General features: G+C 42.2%; 1 protein-coding gene across 3 annotated transcripts; it reads left to right on the top strand.

Annotated features, from left to right (window-relative positions):
• Positions 1-172: 172 nt before the first annotated feature.
• On the top strand, positions 173-10515 carry spint2 (serine peptidase inhibitor, Kunitz type, 2). 3 transcript variants are annotated; one of them, XM_076146215.1, is made up of 11 exons: positions 173-779; positions 3813-3983; positions 5453-5521; positions 5710-5766; positions 6459-6494; positions 6697-6858; positions 6949-6999; positions 7183-7350; positions 7511-7555; positions 7638-7746; positions 7864-10515. In XM_076146215.1, exons 1-11 carry the CDS (start codon positions 353-355, stop codon positions 7949-7951), a joined length of 1383 nt encoding a protein of 460 aa, XP_076002330.1. In that variant the 5' UTR covers positions 173-352; the 3' UTR covers positions 7952-10515. The 3 variants fall into 3 exon arrangements, with proteins under 3 accessions (XP_076002330.1, XP_076002323.1, XP_076002315.1); XM_076146208.1 differs by having other exon boundaries at positions 6946-6999; positions 7641-7746; XM_076146200.1 differs by having other exon boundaries at positions 6946-6999.
• Positions 10516-22258: the final 11743 nt, after the last annotated feature.

The raw sequence follows: 22258 nt of genomic DNA, 5'->3' as shown, positions 1-22258 counted from the left end.
CACGCATTACATGTTTTAGAAAATCATAACAATTACACTTTTACATACTGCATACACATCATACATGTGATTTCTCTTGAATTCATATTTTTGGAATTTGTTACAGTCGTTAAACTTGTACTGTGTGGATCATGGGCGTGGCTTCTAAGACCTAACCTGTCGCTCAGGTGAGTTTCTGTGCGACAACAAAAAGTCACCGAATGAGGAAGTGAAGCAACTCTTCTGCGCAACCTGACTCACGTTAAACGTAGTGTAATTCGACGAAATCCGCAAGCGTTTCCCTAATAACAGAATACAAAGTTGCGTTTTTGGTAGCGAACACAACAAAGAAAGGATTTGGGGAAGAGAAGCCATGGTTGAACTGCGTTTGTTCGGGCTCTGCGCCCTTTTGGCCCTTGTCTTCCTTATTTCGCCCGGTCTGTCTCAGGAGTGTAAATGGGAGACGGACGTCGAGGAGAACCAGGGTCTCCACCCAGATGCCAAAGGCGTCAGGCTGGATGTTCGAAGAGATTTAAAGGACCCGGAAAGCTGCCGGGAAGCATGCTGCGCCAATGCGGACTGCCACCTGGCCTTGCTCGGCTTCCCTCAGGACGGCAGCCCGGAGTGTCATCTTGTCAAATGCACGGAGCAAGCCGAGGGCGCGTGCCAGCTCCAATCCAGCACGCAGTTCAAGGTTTACCGCAAGAAGCTGGAGGGACACACCGCTACATTGGAGAGCAATGAGACGGTCCCACCGCAGACAGACGACCTGGAGGCCAGAAGCAACGACACAAACAAAGGTGATATTTTACACTACCAGCTCACTTTTCTTGTGTTTTAGCCAAATCAAAGTCAATTAAATATAGGATCTGAACTCTTAATAGAAAACTCTTAATGAACTGCGAATGAATGCTTTGTCAGTGTGCAGCTGACTGACAAGCGTTCTTTACTGTTGTACCTGTACACTTTTTACTATATTCTATAAAGTATATATATATACTATACTATATTCTATATAGTAAAAACATTGTATAAATGTATATATATTATTTACTATATTAAACATGATGAGAGAATTGAGGTTTCAACATCCCATGTTCTGTTTTGTTTAACAAACAAAAGACAAGGACATTTATGCTATCTATTTATCTTTAAAGTTTGGTATTTTATGTGTGGACAGGACTTTTTCTAAATTGACATGAAGTCAGTGTGCACAGGGCGTATATCCACATCGGTCAGTATGTTTAGATTTAGAGGGTTATTGAGTACTCCGCCGGGTCTCAGTGTTCTCTCTCTCTCTCTCTCTCTGACTGGTCTGTTTTAAATCAATAAATGACGAAAGAAACAGGTTCTTAGTCTTACATTAGGCTGTAATGTTTCTCAGCTCCTCTGTTGACAAATGTCACCTCTGTGAAGGAGGCTCATGGTCTCACAGATTAATGGAGGTTTGTGGTGGATTGATAGATTAGTTTGTTTTTGAGTGAAGATGTATTTGTGGTCAGGATGAGGACTGCTTTACATCTGCATAGTTTTCTACAGACGACACACATTTCTGTGTAGTGTACATCTGCAATCAGCATTAAAACGCACTCAGTGATACATCTTACGACAGATTGACCATCCTAACAGGGGAATTAAAGAACTATACTAGTGGCTTTACTTCAATTCATGAAGATTTGTTAATTCAACAAATCTATCAGTTTTTGTGTTGATGTCGTTTCTTCAAGGAAGCCATTGGTTTGAGTTAATTCAATCAAAATCAACTTCAAATGATGAAACGTGGGAAATCACTGTTATGGTCCTATTTGCTGTTTGGTCAGATTTCTGAATTGTCTTGTGTGTAAGACTTCCTGGCTGCTCTTCCTGATGACATAAACATTTGTTGAACGCCCACCCACTCACCTGATTTAGCCCCTCTGGACTTCCTCCTCTTATCAAACATGAAAAAGGCTTCGACTAAAATCTTTCTGTTGATGAATTCATCAGCACAAACTATATCATTATCACACAAGGGTGTTAATGGCAGTCTAACTTCAGAGCAAGACAAGTACTTTAGGAATATAAGATAAAGTATTGTAAGGTGTTTGTAAGTATGTTTTAGTTATGTTAAGCCTCAAAGGTTGGGTTTGTTTGAGGACACTGGGGACAACATAGCAGAAAAAGGATCAATCTATTGCAGAAATGGAGGAAAGGAGAAGTAATCATCATTGTATGTAAATAACAAAATCTTTCCACATCTCTTGACTGTTGTAGGTTTAAACTCAAGCGGATAAACGGAAACATCAGATACACTGAAATCAGTGTGTATCGTTATCAGTGGTGATTGAGTGAGATCAATTCAAAGTGGTATCAGTTCATCAATCACTGATTGTTAAAATGGTCTTCCTTTCTCCTGTGAGTTGATGGGAATTGATGGCGCCTTTTCATCTTATGTAACTGCTTTTAGAGAAGCTAAATTAAATGCAGTTACATACTGCCACTGATGTGGGGACGATGGTCCAACAAAGGTGTTTTCCCAGAGGGTTAACTTGTCGACAGAATATTTCATCAGCCAACACTGTGACACAATTCACTGTAATGTTGGTTTTAATCCAAGACTTGCTTGTGAGTTCAGGAACATTTCTTTAAAAGGTTGCAGTGATCAGAGACACAAAGACAAGCAGGACATGGACAGTGAGTGATTCAGTGTCAGGCCGCTGCTGCTCCAGGTTAAAGTTGGTCATTTCCTTGTTGATGTGAATGGAAATGAGGGAATGCAGCCGGTCCTGTTCTGCTGTGTTCCCACACGCAACGTCACCTCATGACTTCACCTTTCCCTAGTAGCTGATTGATCAATCCTGCTTTCCTGTCACATTGGTCCCAGTCATTTTTTTTTGCTATTTGTTTTTATCGAAGCAAACATTTTACATGACACTGCTCACACAACTGTAGGATATTTTGGAGATCATTTGTTCTGCAGAAAGAGGGAGAAGAGGAGAGAGAGAGATAGAAAGAAGGAAGGTATTACTATTACTAAACGTTTTTTTTCTCTTAAATCAAACACTGAATTAAACTTTTCATCTCACCCGATATAGCGTTTGTGGCATTGTGTTGGCTTGTTGTACAGTCAGAGGCGGTGTGTCTGGTATAACCCGTTTGCTCGCTTTACAGAAACGGAACCTTTAAAAGGTAGAAGTTCTCACCTAAAGGGTTAAATACTCATACTGGCAGTGACGTACACGCTGAAGTGTTTCACCTTACCCTGTAAATCAGATGTATGCTGAAGCGTGATGACTCGCTGGCTTAAACATGTTATCAGTCTTGTGACATATTTGACTGCACATAAAGCTGTCAGGGACGATCATGACATCATACATACATCATTGATAAGCACAGGAAACCTGGTAAACAGCATTGAAACACGATCTGGCTACTTCCCGCTTAGTGAAACATGCCACACAATGTTTGTGTCAGTGGCTCCAACAACACAAACCCCTTCGGTTATTCTTGTCAAGACAAAAATGGAAAAATCTTTTGACGTTAGATTTTGTTACTTATTTTTGCATTCCCAATAAAAACATTAGTTATAAAAGCCATGATCTGGAGCATGGTTTCAGCACTGGACATTCTGGCAGAATGAGGAAGCAGTGTGCTTTACAAATGCAAATTTATTTAAATAATGACGTGTGTGTTGGTTGGCTTTCTCCTTCTCTGGTTAACAGCAGCTTTACTATAGATCTAAACGTTATATATTATAATATATCTGAGCAGTTTGTGTGATGTACGTGCTCTCATTCCACGTCATTGTACTGATGCAATGACATTAAAAGGCTTTCTTCTGCCGCCTCTTGCAGATCATTGTCGCCTGCCGAAGAAGATCGGTAACTGCCGGGCAGCATTCCCAAGGTGGTTCTTCAATGTGACCAATGGGACCTGCGAAATATTCCAGTATGGTGGCTGTGGAGCCAATCGCAATAACTTCGACACAAAGGAGGAGTGTGAAGCTGCCTGCAGCGGAGTCACAGGTAACGCATCAAAAATACTGTTTTTGTCGCAACAAGAGCAGTGTAGTTTTAAAGAGGCATAGAATGTCTGTCTGTCTCTCTGTCAACATTTTAGCCCACAAATTGCATTGATTGTCCTTAAATTTGGTTCAGATGTTTCCGGTCTTTAAGACGTTTATCCCAATGACTTTGACAGTATGTTTGTATTTACTGGTAAGCAACAGCTCAGTTCAATATGAAATTCGAGCATAACAGGCTGAGTGTGTTATGTTATGAAACGGTGACCGTAGAGGAAGAGGATGAACACTTTGGATGTAGGGAATGACACAGCCTTTCCTCTGCCACACAAACTTGATGTTTTTTCCCCTCAACTGATATTAAGAATAGTCCGGTGATATTTGACCAGCAAGACAGCTATGACACTGAAGACAACTTTTATTATGCAAATGTCAATTCAATTCCAGCTTTATTTTATCACTATACATACTAGCATGAAAAATAGGACATTTTAAACCTTTAAAGATTTCAAATCTAGTCAGGACTCTATATGGCAAGTGCTTAAAGCATTAACTTAACCAACCAGTTTTTGTGTTTCCACTCACATTTCTGGAGTAAATACTTGACTGAGCCTCATGAAATCCCAGGTATCCTGCTTGATGTCAAATTTTGTCACCTCTTCACGCCACAAATGTCACTGTGGTGGGACCTGGAACCCATAACTTTGAATTCCTTGCCTAGTGTCTGAGCAGAAGTCCAATGCACCACAGAGTCAGGTGCCTTCCTGTTGTGGGTCGGGGGGCTGCAACAGTCAGACCCTAAACATTTCATTCACTGCACGCTGTAAAATCTTCCAGAAGGTTCTTCCAACACTGTTTTGATGATTTTTCTCACAGCACAGTAAACATGGACTAAAGTTTGACTCTCTGTGATTGTCCATGCTTCCTGTTTGTCCCATTCAGTGTCATTTACCTAACATGTTCTCGGTGCTCTGTAGCTTTACTGTACAAACTTTGAAATTTCCACTCTGGTGCGCTCTCCATTGTGCCACAGAGCCACGTGAGAAGGGTTTCTTCTTCACACTGTGTGTCTGTGTGTGAGAGGTGTCATGTAACTAGTCAGGCTGGTTTGGTGACCTGTGTTTCTAAAGATAAACAATAACTTCACCTCACACACACACACACACACACAGAGGACAGTGCTAATTTTTCACGTGAGTCAAAGACCATAAACAAAATGCATTTTAATGTTTTCTTTACTTTTATTTTAAACTTTGCTTTTATTGATGAAGTCTTATGTGAGTTCAGTTCCGTATTCAGTTGAACCTCTTGTTTTCTGTCTTGGTTGCAGACTTTTATCTTTGTGTGACCTTGCAGCAACAACAAAGCTGAATAATTAACGCACTGTACATTGCAACGCATTGTGCCTGTAACCAATACAAACCTTGCGCTTGGCGTGTGTGTGTGTTTGTGTGTGTGCGCGTGCACGTTCAGGTTCTGTGCTTCCCGATGAGTCGACTGCTGCGCCCAAAACCATTCGAAGGGCTCTAATCCAGGATACAGGTATACATTTATCACAGCTATCGTCATACGAGTACTGACTACTTTTACTAGTAACAGTATTTGGCAGTAATAGTAGTACTAATTAATTGTATTAATTCTCCCTCCTTGACTTTGTTCATATTCTCTTTCCTTCCATCTTTACCTCCTTTTCTCCACCTTTCCATCCACCCGTCCCTCCATCCTTCCAGTTGCTTTGGATTATGTATCTGAGGCTAAAAGTGAAGATGGCGTCTCTGCCCGAAATGGTAAGAAAGCTAAGCGGTGTATTTACACCACATCTACTCCACCACAAGCTATTCATGAGCCTGTTGTGTAATATTTAGTTGAAGTAATACAAACACAGGGATTTGTGTGTGTGTGTGTGTGTCTAAGGTGAAGGGTTTGGATTATGGTTGTGTGAAAGGCAATGTCTGGGAATGAAAGGAGGGTGTGTGAGTAATCAGAGAAGTCCGTGTCATAAATCAGTACATTACGGTCTTGTCACATTCTTCTGTGTGCTGTTCTAGATTGCTTGTTCGTCTCACACGCCCTCACATTAATACTCAGCGGAGGACCACAAAGTCCTCCCCAAAAGCTTTACCAAGCATTTTAGTTTTTAGACTTCTGGTTGTGTTTGGTTGGGTTGTGATTAGTTAATTATAAGCCAGAATGAGCCGTAATGTGTGCTACAAGCTGTCAGAATGAGCTCACACTCCCTGTGTGTGTGTGTGTGTGTGTGTGTGTGTGTGTGTGTGTGTGTGTGTGTGTGTGTGTGTGTGTGTGTGTGTGTGTGTGTGTGTGTGTGTGTGTGTGTGTGTGTGTGTGTGTGTGTGTGTGTGTGTGTGTGTGTGTGTGTGTGTGTGTGTGTGTGTGTGTGTGTGTGTGTGTGTGTGACTGATAAAAGGATCATTGATGATTGACTCATAAAACTTGCGTCACCGTCTCGTCTCTTTCTCAGCCTCTCGTCAAGAAGTATCTGCTGAAACATTTGCTGGTATGTTTGTCCTCTCCTCTGTATTTACTATAATTTAGATCTTATTTTCTATATGATAACATTAAATGTATTTATATCCATTAAACGGGTCTCATTCTGATGGCACTACTCCATTAATGTATCAACAATATGAAACATCTTTATTATTACTACCACCTGCATCAACCAGTGACATGCACTGATCCTGCTGTTGTCCAAACAGAGTATTGTGAAGCTGAGCCAAAGGCCGGTCCGTGCAGAGCCGCATTTCAACACTGGTACTACGACACCGAGACAAGCACCTGTCAATCCTTCATCTTTGGCGGTTGCCAAGGCAACAACAACAACTACGAGACCAAGGAGAGCTGCATGTCTTCATGTTCAGGTGGGATGTGCTTTCTTCTTATTATTGTGTTTTGTCATTCTTGTTCCCGAAACATAACTGGATGTTAATCATTCCGTTCTCCTCCAACAGTGAAAGTGTTGCCATCTGGCAGAAAAGGCCCCTCCACACAGGACTACAAAGGTACAAACCCACAAACAAAGCTACACTTACACATCATAAGGCTTTTCAGTTAAAATTGTTAACATTCATTTGTCAGATTTGAATAAAATGATATGTTTAAAAAATCATGTCCTCAGCAAACTCCCTTGTAAAAAAAAAAAAAAACCCTCCAGTGACTTATGTTACACTGCCCCCTGTCCCCAGAGCACTGTCTTGCAGCCTCAGCCACTGGCCCCTGCCGCGCTGCCTTCACCATGTACTACTACCACCCAGACAGCAGAACATGCCGCTTGTTCATTTACGGTGGCTGCGGTGGAAACATGAATCGCTTCGTCACTGCAGAGGAGTGCATGGCCCGCTGCAACGATGAAGGCAAATACAGTTTAACCAGTCTGCTGTAAATCGAAGTATGAATGGATATACACAGCTGTATAAATGTGATGGAGAGTGGAGATCAGTGAACGTTTATTCCACATTTAATGTTTTAACGAGTGTAATAACGTTGTTGGCTTTCCTCTGGTGCCCCCATCAGCTCGCTTTGATGGACGCGGTAGAGTTCGTAGCCGCTGGACTGCAGGTAAACTCGACCACAAACAAACCATCACCTCGCACTCCAAAAGCTGCTGCTCGGTCTTCACCTTTTCTTTTTCCTCCTGAAGCAGTCTTCCTCTTCACCACGCTGGCTGTCATCTCTGTTCTGCTGTTGGCTGCTCTCGTCTTTATCGTGCTGCGCCGCAACAAACTGCACAGGAGGCCATCTTCTGTCAGGTAGGCGAGCCCAACTGAACCCAACCCAACCCAACCACTACACCAGCCATTAATCACTCGTTTCATCATTAGCTGCCATTGAACCTGTTTTCCTGTGTTTTCTTCTATTCTCCGTAGTGATAAGGAGGAGCTGCTTACAGATCCAGATCAGTCTTCAGTGGAGTCTCTGTCCCTCCCAGAGATCCCTACAGTGGACAAGGCCTGAACCAAGACCCTGCGTTCACCTGGGATCAATGCAGGCTCCTGGACAGCTGTATGGATGGAAGGTGGAGGGTCAAAATGTTATTCCACCTGTGTTGAAAAATGTTATTGCTGTGATTTGCCTGTGAAATGGTCTCTCAGCCATTGGTCCACCCTTACAAATGCCTTAATCTCATTGGATACCCCCTGAAACATGTCAGCAGACAGCAAGTTAAGAAACAAAGTGAAAGATGTTGAACAAGCATTGACTCCAGGGTGGTGTAGGAAAAACAATCAGGTTAATTCCTTTACAGTGGACATTTAGTTAAAATAACATTAGAAAAAGCACCAAACTCAGCAGTTTATTTCTCAACAACATCCCCATAGTTCCCACATCTTTGAGATCAATATCCTGTGAAATAATTAAGTTTGTAAAGAAAATGCAAATGTGTGGAAATGATATGTGCTTATTAATACATTTTGCATACTTGTAGAAAAGATTTGAATTGAGAAAATCGGTTTTCAAATGTTCGGACCACATTTTCACTAAGCGCTCCAGATTTTTCCACTCTGTGTAGCAACAAACACAAACTCAAAGTACAAGTGCAGCGCTTTGGCAGAACCTTGCCGTACCCAACGGACCAATGAGAAGGCAGTCTTGTCTTGGACAGATAGACTTTGCTTTCTGATTGGATAGTCCAAGACGGCCTTCTTATTGGTCAGGCAAGGTTATGCCAAATCTCTACACGGTGATTATTCGCTTCGTACTTTGGTAAAAGAAGGAGATGGAGGAGGAAAAAGAGACTGACTTTTAAAACAACGGACTCAGTAATACACAAACTCAACCCTGACATTGTTCAACCTCTCACAGTCACAGCGAAAAACAGAGGAAGATGCTTGATTATTTAAAAGTTCACCAAAAGTTAGTTAATGGTGTTTGTACTTCAGGTTTTACTATCCGTCTCGATGTTGGTCTCGATTTGAGTTTTCCTGCTGTGTAATCTACATAGGATTAAGTTGGACTCTATCGCAGTTGGTGGTTCTCAGTTCAGTTGAAAGAGCTAAAGCCAGTGGTAAGGATTTGATCAATTCGAACAGTTGATAAAAAGTTTCTACTAAACTAATTTACCTAACTGACTAAACAGGCAGGCTGCAGAACTGCCATGAATGGAATTGGAATTGAGTCCATTAAAAGTCCATGACATAAGAGCCTGGTTCTCTTAACCCACAATAAATGATAAACCTACAAATAATAAAGTATTTACACATTCAACTAATTTAGGCCTCTATGGGCTCACATTCAAGACATTTTTTATTGGAAGAGATAAGACTTTCTGGCATTGTGTTGAGGTAATTCATCCATTCATTCTCAAGATGAAATCAGGCAAATCACTACTGCAACCATTTCATATTCTGAATGGTGTTGAAAAACAAATAATTGAATCCAAGTAAGATCTTAAAGCTTAGGGCTGCAATTTGTGCTTTTAAGTGAAAACAATTCGGAAAATGCATTTAAAGGACTTGAGATGTTTTCATCACCTCTTGTGCCAAATGTTTACTGCTGGCTGCAAACCACCACTGCTTCACACACTGCAGGTGAAGGTTAATGTGCACTAACTAACTAACTCATCTGGTTTAATTTTAATGGGAAATGTGTAACTTTATAGGAAGGGTTTGCCTTTTGATCTCATTAAACGTACTGAGTTTAGGTTTGTATTCCTGTGATGTGTTTGGGTGCCTATGGCCTATAGATAAGTATGTTCCAGGTAACCAATCATCATTTGATTTAGCAGCATTTATCAAATTTTGGTGCGTTTGGGACTTTGCACTATGTCCATATTAATGAATTTACTGTTGAAGATGGACACACTGCTTTTAACTATCACATAAGCAACATTTATATATTAATGATTTTTTTTAGATAATGGAAGTTACAATTTATGCATTCAGCATATTGTAATCATAACCGAAAATGAAAACTGTTGATTATTCAGGTGTGCTTAACATGCAAGAAATTACTACACACACTGGTAGCATTCCACAAATTCATTGACTTTGTTTTTCTGTATTTGCAGGAAGTGAACTATCAATGGAATTAAAATTGCAGTTGGGAACATGAACTTTGCATTGACCCAAAGGGGTTATGTCACTATCAGTTCATTTGGATTCAACTTTTTATACATTTTGTGGTTTTTACTGACATAATTTTAAGATAACCAACCCCAAAGAATGTTTGTTTAAAAAAACACACATAGCTTTCTTTTGTCATGTATCTGCTTTTTGAGCATGAAAATGACTGTGATAGTTTGAAGGACAAAAATCCACATAAAAATGCTTCTATTCAGCATCAGGCCATGTGTGTGTGTGGAAAAGGTAACAGAAACAGTTATAAACTCACAGACACTTGAAATGTTGCCAGTCTGAGCACCGATAAAGAACCCTCTGTTCTATCCATGATCCGTGATCTGATTGATTTCTGAATGTAGATGTGTGCAATGTTAGATGGATTTTTTTGATTTATTTGTATGTATAATCTCTGTAAAGTAACTTTCATCTATATCAATAAATTGAGACCATTTGGACATCTAATCACTTCGATCAATATTAAAATCACATAATGTTTCCTGACAAAAACAGGAACTCAATAATTCAATCACACAAAACAATATTACTCAAGTAATGTCAAATTAAGTCAGGTCATGTCACCAGCACAGTGACGATGATGAACAGAAACATGGCTGAAACTTTGAAGGAAACGTTTCACTTTAATATGACCTAAATATTCATGGGAAAATAAGTAAAAGTTGGTGAGAAATCTTCCATGATTTTAGCCATCCTTGTTTATTATTTGTTTATTCCGCCCCCCATTGATTATTAACTGGCATTTTAATAGTGACACAAATATATAACCTAGTTTTAGTCTTGTTTTAAGTTCTTTGATATTGATATTTATAAATTGCTTTGAATTCACAACTCTTTGAAACCTGGTTGTGTGATGGAGCTCAATTCCTGTGTGGATAGCAGAGGGCAGCAGTGAGCTGTGTTTGTCCTCACTCAGTAGAGTTCACTGTTACATTACGATCATTTGGCAGACGCTTTTATCGACTTACATTACATTACCACCCTTTGCAGAGGGGGGAGCAATTGAGGGTTCGTTGCCTTGCTCAGGGGCACCCCGGCAGGGTCTCGAACCAGCGACCCTCCGGTTCCCAAATTGAAGCTCTACCCACTGAGCCACTGCCTCCCACTGTTCAACACAGCTTTAGCCAGAACCAACAGGTCATTATTGGAATCACCTTATCTTATCCCAGCTGGATGACTATGACCTGCATGGCTCCATGCTCCATGGTCCCATCCAATAGGAAACATCTGGAAAGAAAACGCTGCAAAAGCCTTTCCAGTATTATTCTAATATTACTGCTGACTCCCAGTGTCACTCGTTGCTCTTTCATTGTTACTAATAGCAAGACTTTAAGTAGTAAAAAGTTATGCCTGCTATTTTGCAATATGTCTGTTGCTGTGTGTATGTTGGCCATCTGGTTTCAATCTGGGCTATGTTGAGTCCTATTAGTGAGGAATACCCCTTTTCTCTTCTCTTCTCCTCTCCTCTTAACCAGCTCACATTTCCTCTTCCCTTCTCTCTCTCGCCCTCCCTCCACCTCTTCTCATGTTCTCTTTTTCCTCCTCTTTCTTTTTTCCACCCCTCTCTCTACATACATAAACCATTTAACTGGTTGTCAGACAGACTGAGAGATACTCAGCATTCCTCTGCCATGACTTAATCCTAGCCTGTCTGCCGTGTGTTTGTGTGTGTGTGTGTGTGTGTGTGTGTATGTGGGGCACCCCTCCATCAATCGTCATTCCCCCCTGGGTAGACTCAATCTTAAGGTGCCTCCTCATTCTCCACATCTTCACTTCTACTTCTACAATCTCTCTCTCTCTCTCTGTCTCTGTCTCTCTGTCTCTCTGTCTCTGTCTCTTTCTCTCTCTCTCTTTCTCTCTCTCTCTCTCTCTCTCTCTCTCTCTCCCTCTCCCTCTCCCTCCCCATCTTCCCTCACTTTATCTCTATTATTCTTCCGTCACCTCCCCTTCCATACAATACAACAGAATAGAAGATCATTTACAAAAATGGCAAGAAAACGGTCTGATGAAAAGGAAATAACTTGACAAATAATACAGAATCCTGATATAGCAACACATGACTTGAGTGTGAGCAGCAATAACACAATATGAGATGACATCAAATGACATGATGATATCTCCAGTGTGTTCAGGGTTCATCCTCTATGGGCCATGCATGTCTGAACTCGTGTCCACCACCTGTCCAATGGTTTGAAATGTTACTATTAGTGTCACACGTGCTAAGACCACATGTAAGAGAGGAACAGAGGTAGAGGATGTGTGTGTTTTGAAGAGGGAGGCAGTGAAATGTCACTGACCTTGTCTCAAATTGAAAGCAGTTGTGGAAGCTGTGTGTGTGTGTGATTTGATAGGAGGTTTATAGCTCTTAAAGACGTTCCCACAAAATGGAATGACTCCATGTCTCTCTCTCTCTCTCTCTCTCTCTCTCTCTCTCTCTCTCTCTCTCTCTCTCTCTCTCTCTCTCTCTCTCTCTGTCCTTTTTAAGCCTGACATGTTGCCAAAATGTTACCAGACAACCCTTTTAGAGACAGAACATGGACAGACAGTGACCAAGTTTTTCTCTCTCTCTCTCTCTCTCTCCCCCTCTCTCTCTCTGTCCTTTTCAAGCCTGTCATGTTGCCAAAATGTCACCAGACATCCCTGAGAGAGAGAGAGAGAGAGAGAGAGAGAGAGAGAGAGAGAGAGAGAGAGAGAGAGAGAGAGAGAGAGAGAGAGAGAGAGAGAGAGAGAGAGAGAGAGAGAGAGAGAGAGAGAGAGAGAGAGAGAGAGAGAGAGAGAGAGAGAGAGAGAGAGAGAGAGAGAGAGAGAGAGAGAGAGAGAGAGAGAGAGAGAGAGAGAGAGAGAGAGAGAGAGAGAAGGGATGAGATGAGATTGTGGTGAAAGATGGCAGAAGATAAATGTAAGGGACAGAGAGATAGCTACAGGGAGAGAGAGGGAAGGAGGGTAAGAGAGGTTCACAGTGAAGGAAATTGTTGACTATAAAAAGCCTGAGAAATATTACACGTTATAATGGAAATATGTAGGCTTAAATAGTGCGTGTGTGTTTAGACTGCCCCTTTGTCTGACCTCTTTAACTGCCTGACTCAACCAGGGCAAATATCTACCCGACAGACTGAGAGATAAACAGCTAGACAGACAAACAGAAACATGGACAGACAGTGACCAAGTTTTTCTTATCCTGACCTGAGTGTTGATGACTTAATGTGACTTTGGGCAGAAAGCTTCTTTATGTAGAGACAAAAACGAAAGCACCATGAAGGCACATGAATTTGCTTTCCATTGCGCCACATGTGCAAAGCAATCAGTGTGAGAATTGGACCATCGAAATAATGTAGTTTATTTGTTAATTTGAGGAACAAAGCCTGTGTTCTCTCCTCTCGCCACTAGATGTCCTCGTTTACTTTAAAAGTGTCTGGAATTGTGCTAAAATGTAATTGTTTTAGGACACTAGTGGAGATAAATAAATAATTTTGGCAATTTCCCCATATGAAGATTTCACCGTTTTTTTTGTTTTGTGTGTGTGTGTGTGTGTGTGGGTGTTCTTATGTTGAATCACTTGCTGTTAATACATGACAAACAAGACATACACGACAATGCCACTCTGCCACAGGGTTGGTGTGTGAATTTCATGATGCCTGACTGTATATAGTCTATGTGTGGGTGTTTTATGACGCGTGTGTGTGTGTGTGTGTGTGTCTGTTGCCTCCAGGCTGAAATGGTAGACACGTTTAAAGTTTCTGCTGACTTCATGAACACATGGAGAGAGAGAGAGAGAGATATTAACACTACACCATTCTCTTTTTTGTTTTGTTTTTCTCAGACAGACAACCGCACACTGAAGACACCACAAGTTTACATTGACACACCACACACTGATGCGTACATGCACACACACACACCTATGCACGCACGCACACACGCACACATGCACACACACACACACACACACCTCACAGTGAGAACATTACACTCAAAAGGCTGACTCAACAAAAACTACCTAATCCATGGAGTCATATTAGAATAGAATAGAATGGAATAGCTTTTATTGTCATTGTACATGGGAATACAATGAAATGCATTTGTGCTGTGCCTGAATCTTAGAACCGTAATAAATCAACAACATAAACAGCATTAAACAATAAATAAACAACAATAAATAAACAATAAATAATAAATAACAATAAATAAATAACACACAGTTCCATTCATACATTAAAACATAAGTAGTCCCATTGCTCAAGATGTCCCAATATTGCAGTTGACTTTTGGGGTAGTAACTTGTCTAATGTTTGATTTTGTTGAGTTCACTTATAGCCCTTACGAAGAAGCTGTTTTACAGTCTGGTGGTGCGCTAATCAGTGATCCGAATGGCCTTCCAGAGGGTAACAGACAGAACAGGGAATTACAAGGGTGGGATGCATCTTTCAGGATGGTGTTGGCTCTGCGGAGAACGAGTCTTAAAAATGTCCTCCAGAGAGGGCAGGGGAAGTCCAATTATTTTTCCTGCTGTTTTAACAGTCCTTTTGAGTTTTTTGCGATCTGCCTCAGTGCAGTTTGCATACCAAGCATACCGAGCTTCCATTTGGGAACGCTTTCTATACAGCATTGGTAGAAGGCTCTGAGCAGCTCTGCAGACAGGTGGTTCTTCTTCAGTGTGCCGAGGAAATAGAGTCGCTGCTGCGCCTTTTTGACAAGGGCCGAGGTATTCACAGTCCAATTGAGGTCTTCACTAATGTAAGTCCCCAGGAACTTGAAGTAGCGAACTCTCTCCACCTCCTCTCCCCTGATGACAAGAGGACTGTGGTCCTCATGGTGTCTCCTGAAGTCAATGATGAGTTATTTTGTCTTTCTAATGTTGAGTGTGAGGTTGTTGTCCATGCACCAGTCTGTCAGCTTGTCTATTTCCTCACGGTAGTGTGTTTCATTGTTGTTTGAAATGAGTCCCAGCACCGTTGTGTCGTCGGCAAATTTGATTATTGTGTAAGTTGGGTGTGTGGAAATACAGTCAAAGGTGTAGAGTGAATACAGCATTGGACTGAGGACACAGCCCTGCGGCGCCCCAGTGCTGGTGGTAGGACTGGGAGAGAGCTGTGAACAGAATTTGACTGTCTGTGTGCGGTTGGAAAGAAAGTCTTTAATCCACATACAACGGGAGCTATCGAGACCCAGGTCAAGCAGTTTGTTGACCAGCCTGCTGGGAATGATGGTATTAAAGGCCGAGCTGCAGTCGATAAAAAGCATTCTCACATATGTCCCATATTACACCCTGTCTCTCTCTGTCACACACACACGCACACGCACACGCACACGCACTCACACACACACGCACGCACGCATACGCACACGCACACGTTCACACTGCAGTTGCCATGCCTATGTTTTTACGGCCATTGCCAGGAAGTAGGGCCGTGCCAGCGTCTGTTTGGAATTTAACACACTGAACACGCTTCAATAAACACTAATAATGCTAATAACACTTGAGATCTGTGGTATAAATGTATTGATCTGTTATTGATTAATCTCTTATCTGATCGTCGTTTGTCAGAGCTCAGTGTGTAAGAAAGTGAGATGATTTGTGTCCTCAGAAAGATCAGTCAGACAGTCAGTAACAACATTTTATAGGAAATTACCTTCTTGGTGGAGATAATAACTTCCTTACCTTCTGTGTGAAGAACTGGGTGAGAACAGTGTGTGAGTGTGTGTGTGTGTGAGTAAGTGTGTGTGTGTGTGTGTGTGTGTGTGTGTGTGTGTTTGGGGGGGGGGGGTATGACTGTACCGTGTTCCTATCATTAGGCCCATGGATCGGCCATGTGTCATACACTTTTTATGATTCCGTACGTGTGAGTCAAACCTTACACTGAATCTGTTTGTGACTCAGCCTTCCTCAGCAGCACTGACACACTCTGTTCGCATGGGTTCTGTCTAGCATTTGGATAATTTAAGTTCATGGTCAGTGTAAGAGTTTCAGAGTCCTGACGTCATTTCGATGTCATCACACGTTTTCTGTGATACTGATAAGAATAGTTTCATATTTAGGACAGACGGGCTGGACAGGAAGCTGAGGCTTGTTGCTTCTCAGCCACACAGACCAGAGGGTCACTTCCTGTCAACTTCCTGGTCACTGACCTTGAGGTCAGGGCATAGGATTCATCACTCTCTGTGCTGCCTGAGCCTCTGAGGGAAGAAGAGAGAAGGAGGCAATAGAAAAGAATTGAGGAGGAGGAGGAGGAGGAGGAGGAGGGGAGGAACAGGATGAAAGAGTAAAGAGACAGAGAGCATAGGACAGACGGGTAGGAGAGATGACACCTGAATATGTTTTTGACAGTGAAGATTACAACAGTTGTAGTTTGTTGTCTGAAATCTGTTTCCTAGAAATATGTGTGTGTGTGTGTGTGTGTGTGTGCGTCCTCTCAGCTCTCATACATCACTTAGCTGTAATAGCAGCCATTATCTTTTTAGCTGCCAACTCAAACAGCAGGAAGACATAGTGCTTCTCAGGATACAGGAATGTAACACACGCACACACACACCCACACACACACACAAACACACACACACACGGCAGCTTCATGTTGTGAATTGGCAATGCTCCCAAACACATATTTTACAGTATATCAGCTGAACAGTCTACAGTCAGACTGCATGTTTACCCTTCCACTGAGACCCAGCCAATTGACTTGTGTCCTCTCTGGTGGACATTTTGTTCACATGCATCTCCTTTTACTCTTGTGAGCTACTCTATCAATCCCTGCTGCATTGTACAGAAGACATCCTGGGCTTTCCAGTGACATGATATTTCACACTAAAATGGTCTTTTTAAATAAATTGAAAGATGTTTTTAAACCCTAAATAGGTAGGAAATCACACTAAAAGGGGAATTGGAAGACATTTTTTTCCCTCGGTTCCCAGGAGGCTACAGGTATATTGTGTGGTCATGAATTGGATTATTTATATAAATATTGAGGTCAGATTTAGATCACATGGGAGTCATTAAATACATCTATTTCAAAGTATTTTTTATTTATTTATTTATTTCCTCAACTCTCAAATCACAGTCTGTGAATTTAGCGTTGCTCTCTGTTCCCATGAGTGATTGAAAGGCGGCAGCATATCAATGGCAAACATAAATCATGGGTTTGGACCCAACATTCATTTTAAATGGACAGGTATCCGTATCAGCTCGGAGGAAACCCACATTATGTAACGTTTGATTGCATTCCATAAACGGCAGGTCTGTGCAGCTCCAAGGCTTACTATTTACTACTTATAGACAGCTGTGGCCCATGTATAAATACAGGTTCAAGGCCCAACCAAAACCTGATTCAGATTGCAAGCAAATATGTGGAACAGTTAAGAGCCCATCAATCACAGCGAGCATCTCCGTCTTCTGCTGCTCACCTGTCACATACTGGGACTCGTGTCTGACAGGGTGGGAGACATTTCATGAATGTTTCCTCTATCGTCTCATCCTTATCGCTCTTCTCCAATACTTTCTTCCTTTGCTCACTTCCATCTCTCGTCTCCATCCGTCCTCTCCTCTTTCTCCATCTATCCTCTCTTCCCCTCTGCCCTTACTCATCTCACTCATAGTCTGTTTTCTTTTCCTTTCCTCTTCTTTTTCCTCAATTTTCTCTCTTTTTAGTCCTCGTTTCACCTCTCTCACTTTGTTGTTTTGTTTTCATTTTGTCCCCATGTTGCTGTTTGTGAACTATGGAAAGTGTCTCTCTTTAAGTATAGAATTTCCTCCTTCCTCTCGCTCTCTCTTTTGGCTTGGCAGTGGTGTTGAGTCTCAAGATCATACAACATCTAGGTCAAACTATGCACACACACACACACACACACACACACACACACACACACACACGTACACACACACACACACACACACACACACACACCACATGCCACATGCCACAGATGTAAGTGCCTCTTGGCAAGAGACGGTGAGATTAGGACAAAATGGCTCGGCCCAAGCCACAGTCCACACACACACACACACATACGTGCACATGCACACACATTGCCAGCTAATTAAAGACCATCAATGATCTGAGCTGCGTTGTGATTTAATGAACAGAATTTACTGCCACAGAACTAATGTCACAGTATGTGTTTGAACCATGCATTTTGTGCATTTTTGAGGGTTATTCATTATTATGTGTCTTCTGTCTCCCATCATGCTCTCATTCGCTCGGCTGTCTGGTACTCAAATGCTGCTCTATGTGATAGATAGATAGAGCTAGTCACTCGACTTGACTAAATGTGCAGAGCCTCCCCTGTGTCATCATGAAATGTAAAACAACATATAATGACTAAAAATAATTAAAGAAATATTTGACTTGTTACTAGTCTTGCTGATCCGACATAACGCTGCAGTGAAAAAGCAGGAGGGGAGGCAGCCGGTACCTCTGCCTCACTGAGGTGGGCGTGTGTGTCTGTCTGTGTGAGCACACTGGCTTGTTCTGCTATTGTTCTTTTTCAGCTGTTACAGACAAATGGCATTGTGGGAGGCTAAAAAAGTCAGGTAGAGAAAGTCAAGTGCACCGCATCACGACTTTCATCCCTAGCAATAATCTCTATTGAGACAGAGAGACTTTTAAAACTAAAAGAAGATAAAGATGACTCTTACACCAAAGTCATAGAGATGTTTTTCCAGAAGGAGAGGCAAATGGACTTCATTTACAAGTTAAGGTAAGACATGCATACACTCACTCAACCATGCACATGTACGACCACACGTGCAAACTTCAGCAAAGACAACTGCTGATGACACCCCAATCTCTGGTGTCCTAATTTTCTATTTCCCCATATCTGTACTCATACACACACACACACACACACACACACACACACACACACACACACACACACACACACAAATAGTTGGTTCGGGGTGCGTGGTGCTTTCTCAGATAGCCTGTAATAAGAAGGAAAACAGAGCCGAGACGGCTGCTGCCATGTCATTAGGAGTGGAAATGTGGTTGGTTAGTGGAGATGGAATATCAATACAAGTGCTGGTGACTTCATGCGTGGCTGTTAGATGATCTCACACACAGAAACCACCAGACCATCATCACTCTGGAATCATCGGGATGAGAAAGAAGGAACTTTTTCAGAGATTTCTTTATCAATGCATTATTTTCTGTCAGCTGCGTGGCTTGCGAGAGTGGCATCATTCACATCCATTAGTCCATCCATCCATTATCAATCAATTAGCCAATCCCAGCTGTCAACGGGCGAGTGCAGGGTTCACCCTGGACACGTGGGCAGTCCATCACAGGGCACACATAGACACAAACAACACTCACTCTCACATTCACACCTGTGTCTTTGGACTGTGGGAGGAAACCTGAGTCCCCGGAGAGAACCGGAGCAGACAAGAGGAGAACATGCAAACTCCACACAGAAATGCCTGGACTCGTGTCGTGGACAAGTGCTAACCACTGCACCACCGTGCCACCCTGCATCATTCCCAGAAACATGCAAATGTTTTATCCTCCCTTTGCCAGGATCCTTGTTCTTCTTAAATATATGTTAGTAAAATATTATGTTGTCAAATAAATCTTTTACAGCTTCAGTAGAAAATCTTTGAATTAAATTTCTTTAGGTGCACTTAACTTATAGTATACTTCAATAAAGCACAACTCTAACAATATGTATTATCTTATCTATATTAAACACATGTTATACTTAAAGGGCACATCTTGTGCTTTTAGTAGAGTTACGGTGTAGTCGGTGTTGAACGTTGCCAAAGCATAAACATTTTACATCTATAGAGATGTGTCCCATAAGCCACACTCCTGGGGCTTGAACCTGAAGGTCCTGAATGGTTGCTTTGAAATCAACACGCCAACCCACAAATGTATCCACTCACATACCTGTTAGAGACACAGTAGGTGCGAAGCGAGTGAGCCTGCATCTGTGTTTCAGGGTGTCGGCTACAGGCAGCCGGCCACTCGGAATAGAGCTTGTCAGAAAGTGGCCTTAAAGAGACAGTACATAAATTGCACACATTTTCACTCTGTGTGCACTGCAATGCTGCAGCAACAGAGATGTGAAGGAGCTCAATGTGGTTTTTGCCCATTAAAGCGTTGCAAAGGTTTCGCAGAGGTTTAAATATAACTAACTTTGAGGTTATTTCCTTGTTTATGTTTGAGGCTGTTGCAGAGTTCAGACTCACTGTCCTTTTACTTTTGTTTGAGGACGACCTTCTGACCTCCACTTCACACACATATGCACACATGCACAGGCGAGCACACACACACACACACACACACACACACACAAACACACACAAACACACACACACACACACTGAGCGTTTGGAGGGTAATTGTCAGGAGGAAAGTGACTTGTGGAATGTCTGAGTTTGGAATAACACAGTCAGGAATGGTGCCAGCTTACCAGCAATAACTGACTCTGTGTGTGCGTGTGTGCGTGTGTGTGTGTCTATGTTTTTAGTGTTCACACTTGTTTACATCTGCTTCTATTTGTGTACGCATTCCAAGTGTTTTCTGTGTGTGTTTGTCCTCCCAGTATAAAGCTTTGACTGGTCCAGACTGGTAAACTGCTGGCAAGGAAGAAACAGATGTGACAAATAATGCCCTGCCCCCACTGCTCATAGGGATACACACCACTTCCTTTACATTCTCTAACCTTCATCATACTTACATGGAAATGTATTGGGAATGCAAACAAGGAAGCAACTACACAGTTTACAGTTCTGTTAAATGCTATAGTAAAGAAGATCAGCAGTAGAGATCTTGGATTAAGACCAGATTAGGGTATGTGCCCGATTATTTCAGGCTTTGTTCTCTGCACTCACCCATCAGTCTAATTAAAGAAGATAAGTTAATTAAAGGTCTAAAAGTCTGGGTGAGTTTACTCCAGTGTTGTCTACACCTGTAGTTACCTTGGCGACCCGCTGTGTTTACCTCCTGTTGGTAGTCATTAGTTTGTTTGTCTGTGTGTGTGTGTGTGTGTGTGTGTGTGTGTGTGTGTGTGTGTGTGTGTGTGTGAGTCATCCAGGAGCACTTGGATTCCTTCAGTTAAACTTTAGACAGTTTTTGGATGAGACATTATTCAGTCACCGAGCCACTACTGGACGTGTGGAGACGTGACATCATGTACACACACTGAGACATGAGGTCTGAGGAGCCGCACCAGTTTACACACGAACCCATTAAAATACAGCTGTGCACTAAGAGACACCAGTACATCTGCACATACACCTTTACACACCTTACAGATCTAACACTATAAAGTAAATATTCCTGTTCCAAACTTTATTTTCAGTAAATAATCCAAACTAAGTAACTTTTCCTCTTATCTAACATTACGTTGCTGTTAAATCTCCACCTTTGACTGAAACATGCTGAAGCAACTCGCTGCTCTCAACAGACCAACTGTACTGAGGTCATCCAGTGCAAAACCTTGAATTTGCTTGTTGAAATGAAGTCATCTATTTCCCATTAGTTGTCCAATTCCAACTTTCCCAGTGCAGATTATTTTTCTTGACATTGCAGCAGCTTCGAGGAAAGATAAGATAAGATACTTTATTTTAGTCAGGTCATTGGTCATTTGGGGGTTCGGTGCCTTGCTCACGTGCACCTCGGCAGTGCCCTGGAGGCAAACTTGCAACTCTCCAGCTGACAGTCCACTTTCTTGGTCCACACGGGGACTCGACCCTCCGGTTCCCAGCTCAGTCCCCTATGGACTAAGCTACTGCCGCCCCACATTGACTGTTGCTGTTCTTTTCACAGAAACAGCTTAACATCAGTTTAGTTAAGTTGCAAAAAATCACTTTCCTCTCTCCCTCTTTGGCCCCATCTGGGTCTCCCCAGCATCTGTTCCAGCTCTGTGTGCCCCCATGCAGTGAAGTCATCGATCCCCCCCCCTCCCCCCACCCCACCAGAACATGTCCGAGGAAAAAACTCACAATGATTACAACTTCTCGAAGGGTAACACTGTAGACTGATCAATTTCGAGTCCCTCTCTCTCTCTCCCTCCCTCCCCACCCTCTTCAGATCGGACTGAAAGACATTGTACCCGTGCCTGTGTGTGTGTATATGTGCGAGAGAGAGAAACACACACACGCACGCACGCACGCACACACACATACACACACACACACACACACTGGGTGGACTGCTGTTTCTGCAGTTAAACGACTTTATTTTCTGTTTTTCTT

This window comes from Genypterus blacodes, unplaced genomic scaffold (assembly GCF_046128005.1).
Source record: "Genypterus blacodes isolate CSIRO-AG114 ecotype Tasmania unplaced genomic scaffold, CSIRO-AGI_Gbla_v1 ptg000003l_1, whole genome shotgun sequence".
Classification (NCBI taxonomy): Eukaryota; Metazoa; Chordata; class Actinopteri; order Ophidiiformes; family Ophidiidae; genus Genypterus; species Genypterus blacodes.
Note: the sequence above shows the minus strand (reverse complement) of the source record. Positions and strands in the feature narration are given on the sequence as shown.

Coding starts and splice junctions, on each gene's coding strand:
- spint2 (XM_076146200.1), top strand. CDS start 353: ATGGTTGAACTGCGTTTGTTCGGGCTCTGCGCCCTTTTGGCCCTTGTC. Junction 6,859..6,945: donor CTGCATGTCTTCATGTTCAG/GTGGGATGTGCT, acceptor GTTCTCCTCCAA/CAGTGAAAGTGTTGCCATCT. Junction 7,747..7,863: donor AGGAGGCCATCTTCTGTCAG/GTAGGCGAGCCC, acceptor TATTCTCCGTAG/TGATAAGGAGGAGCTGCTTA.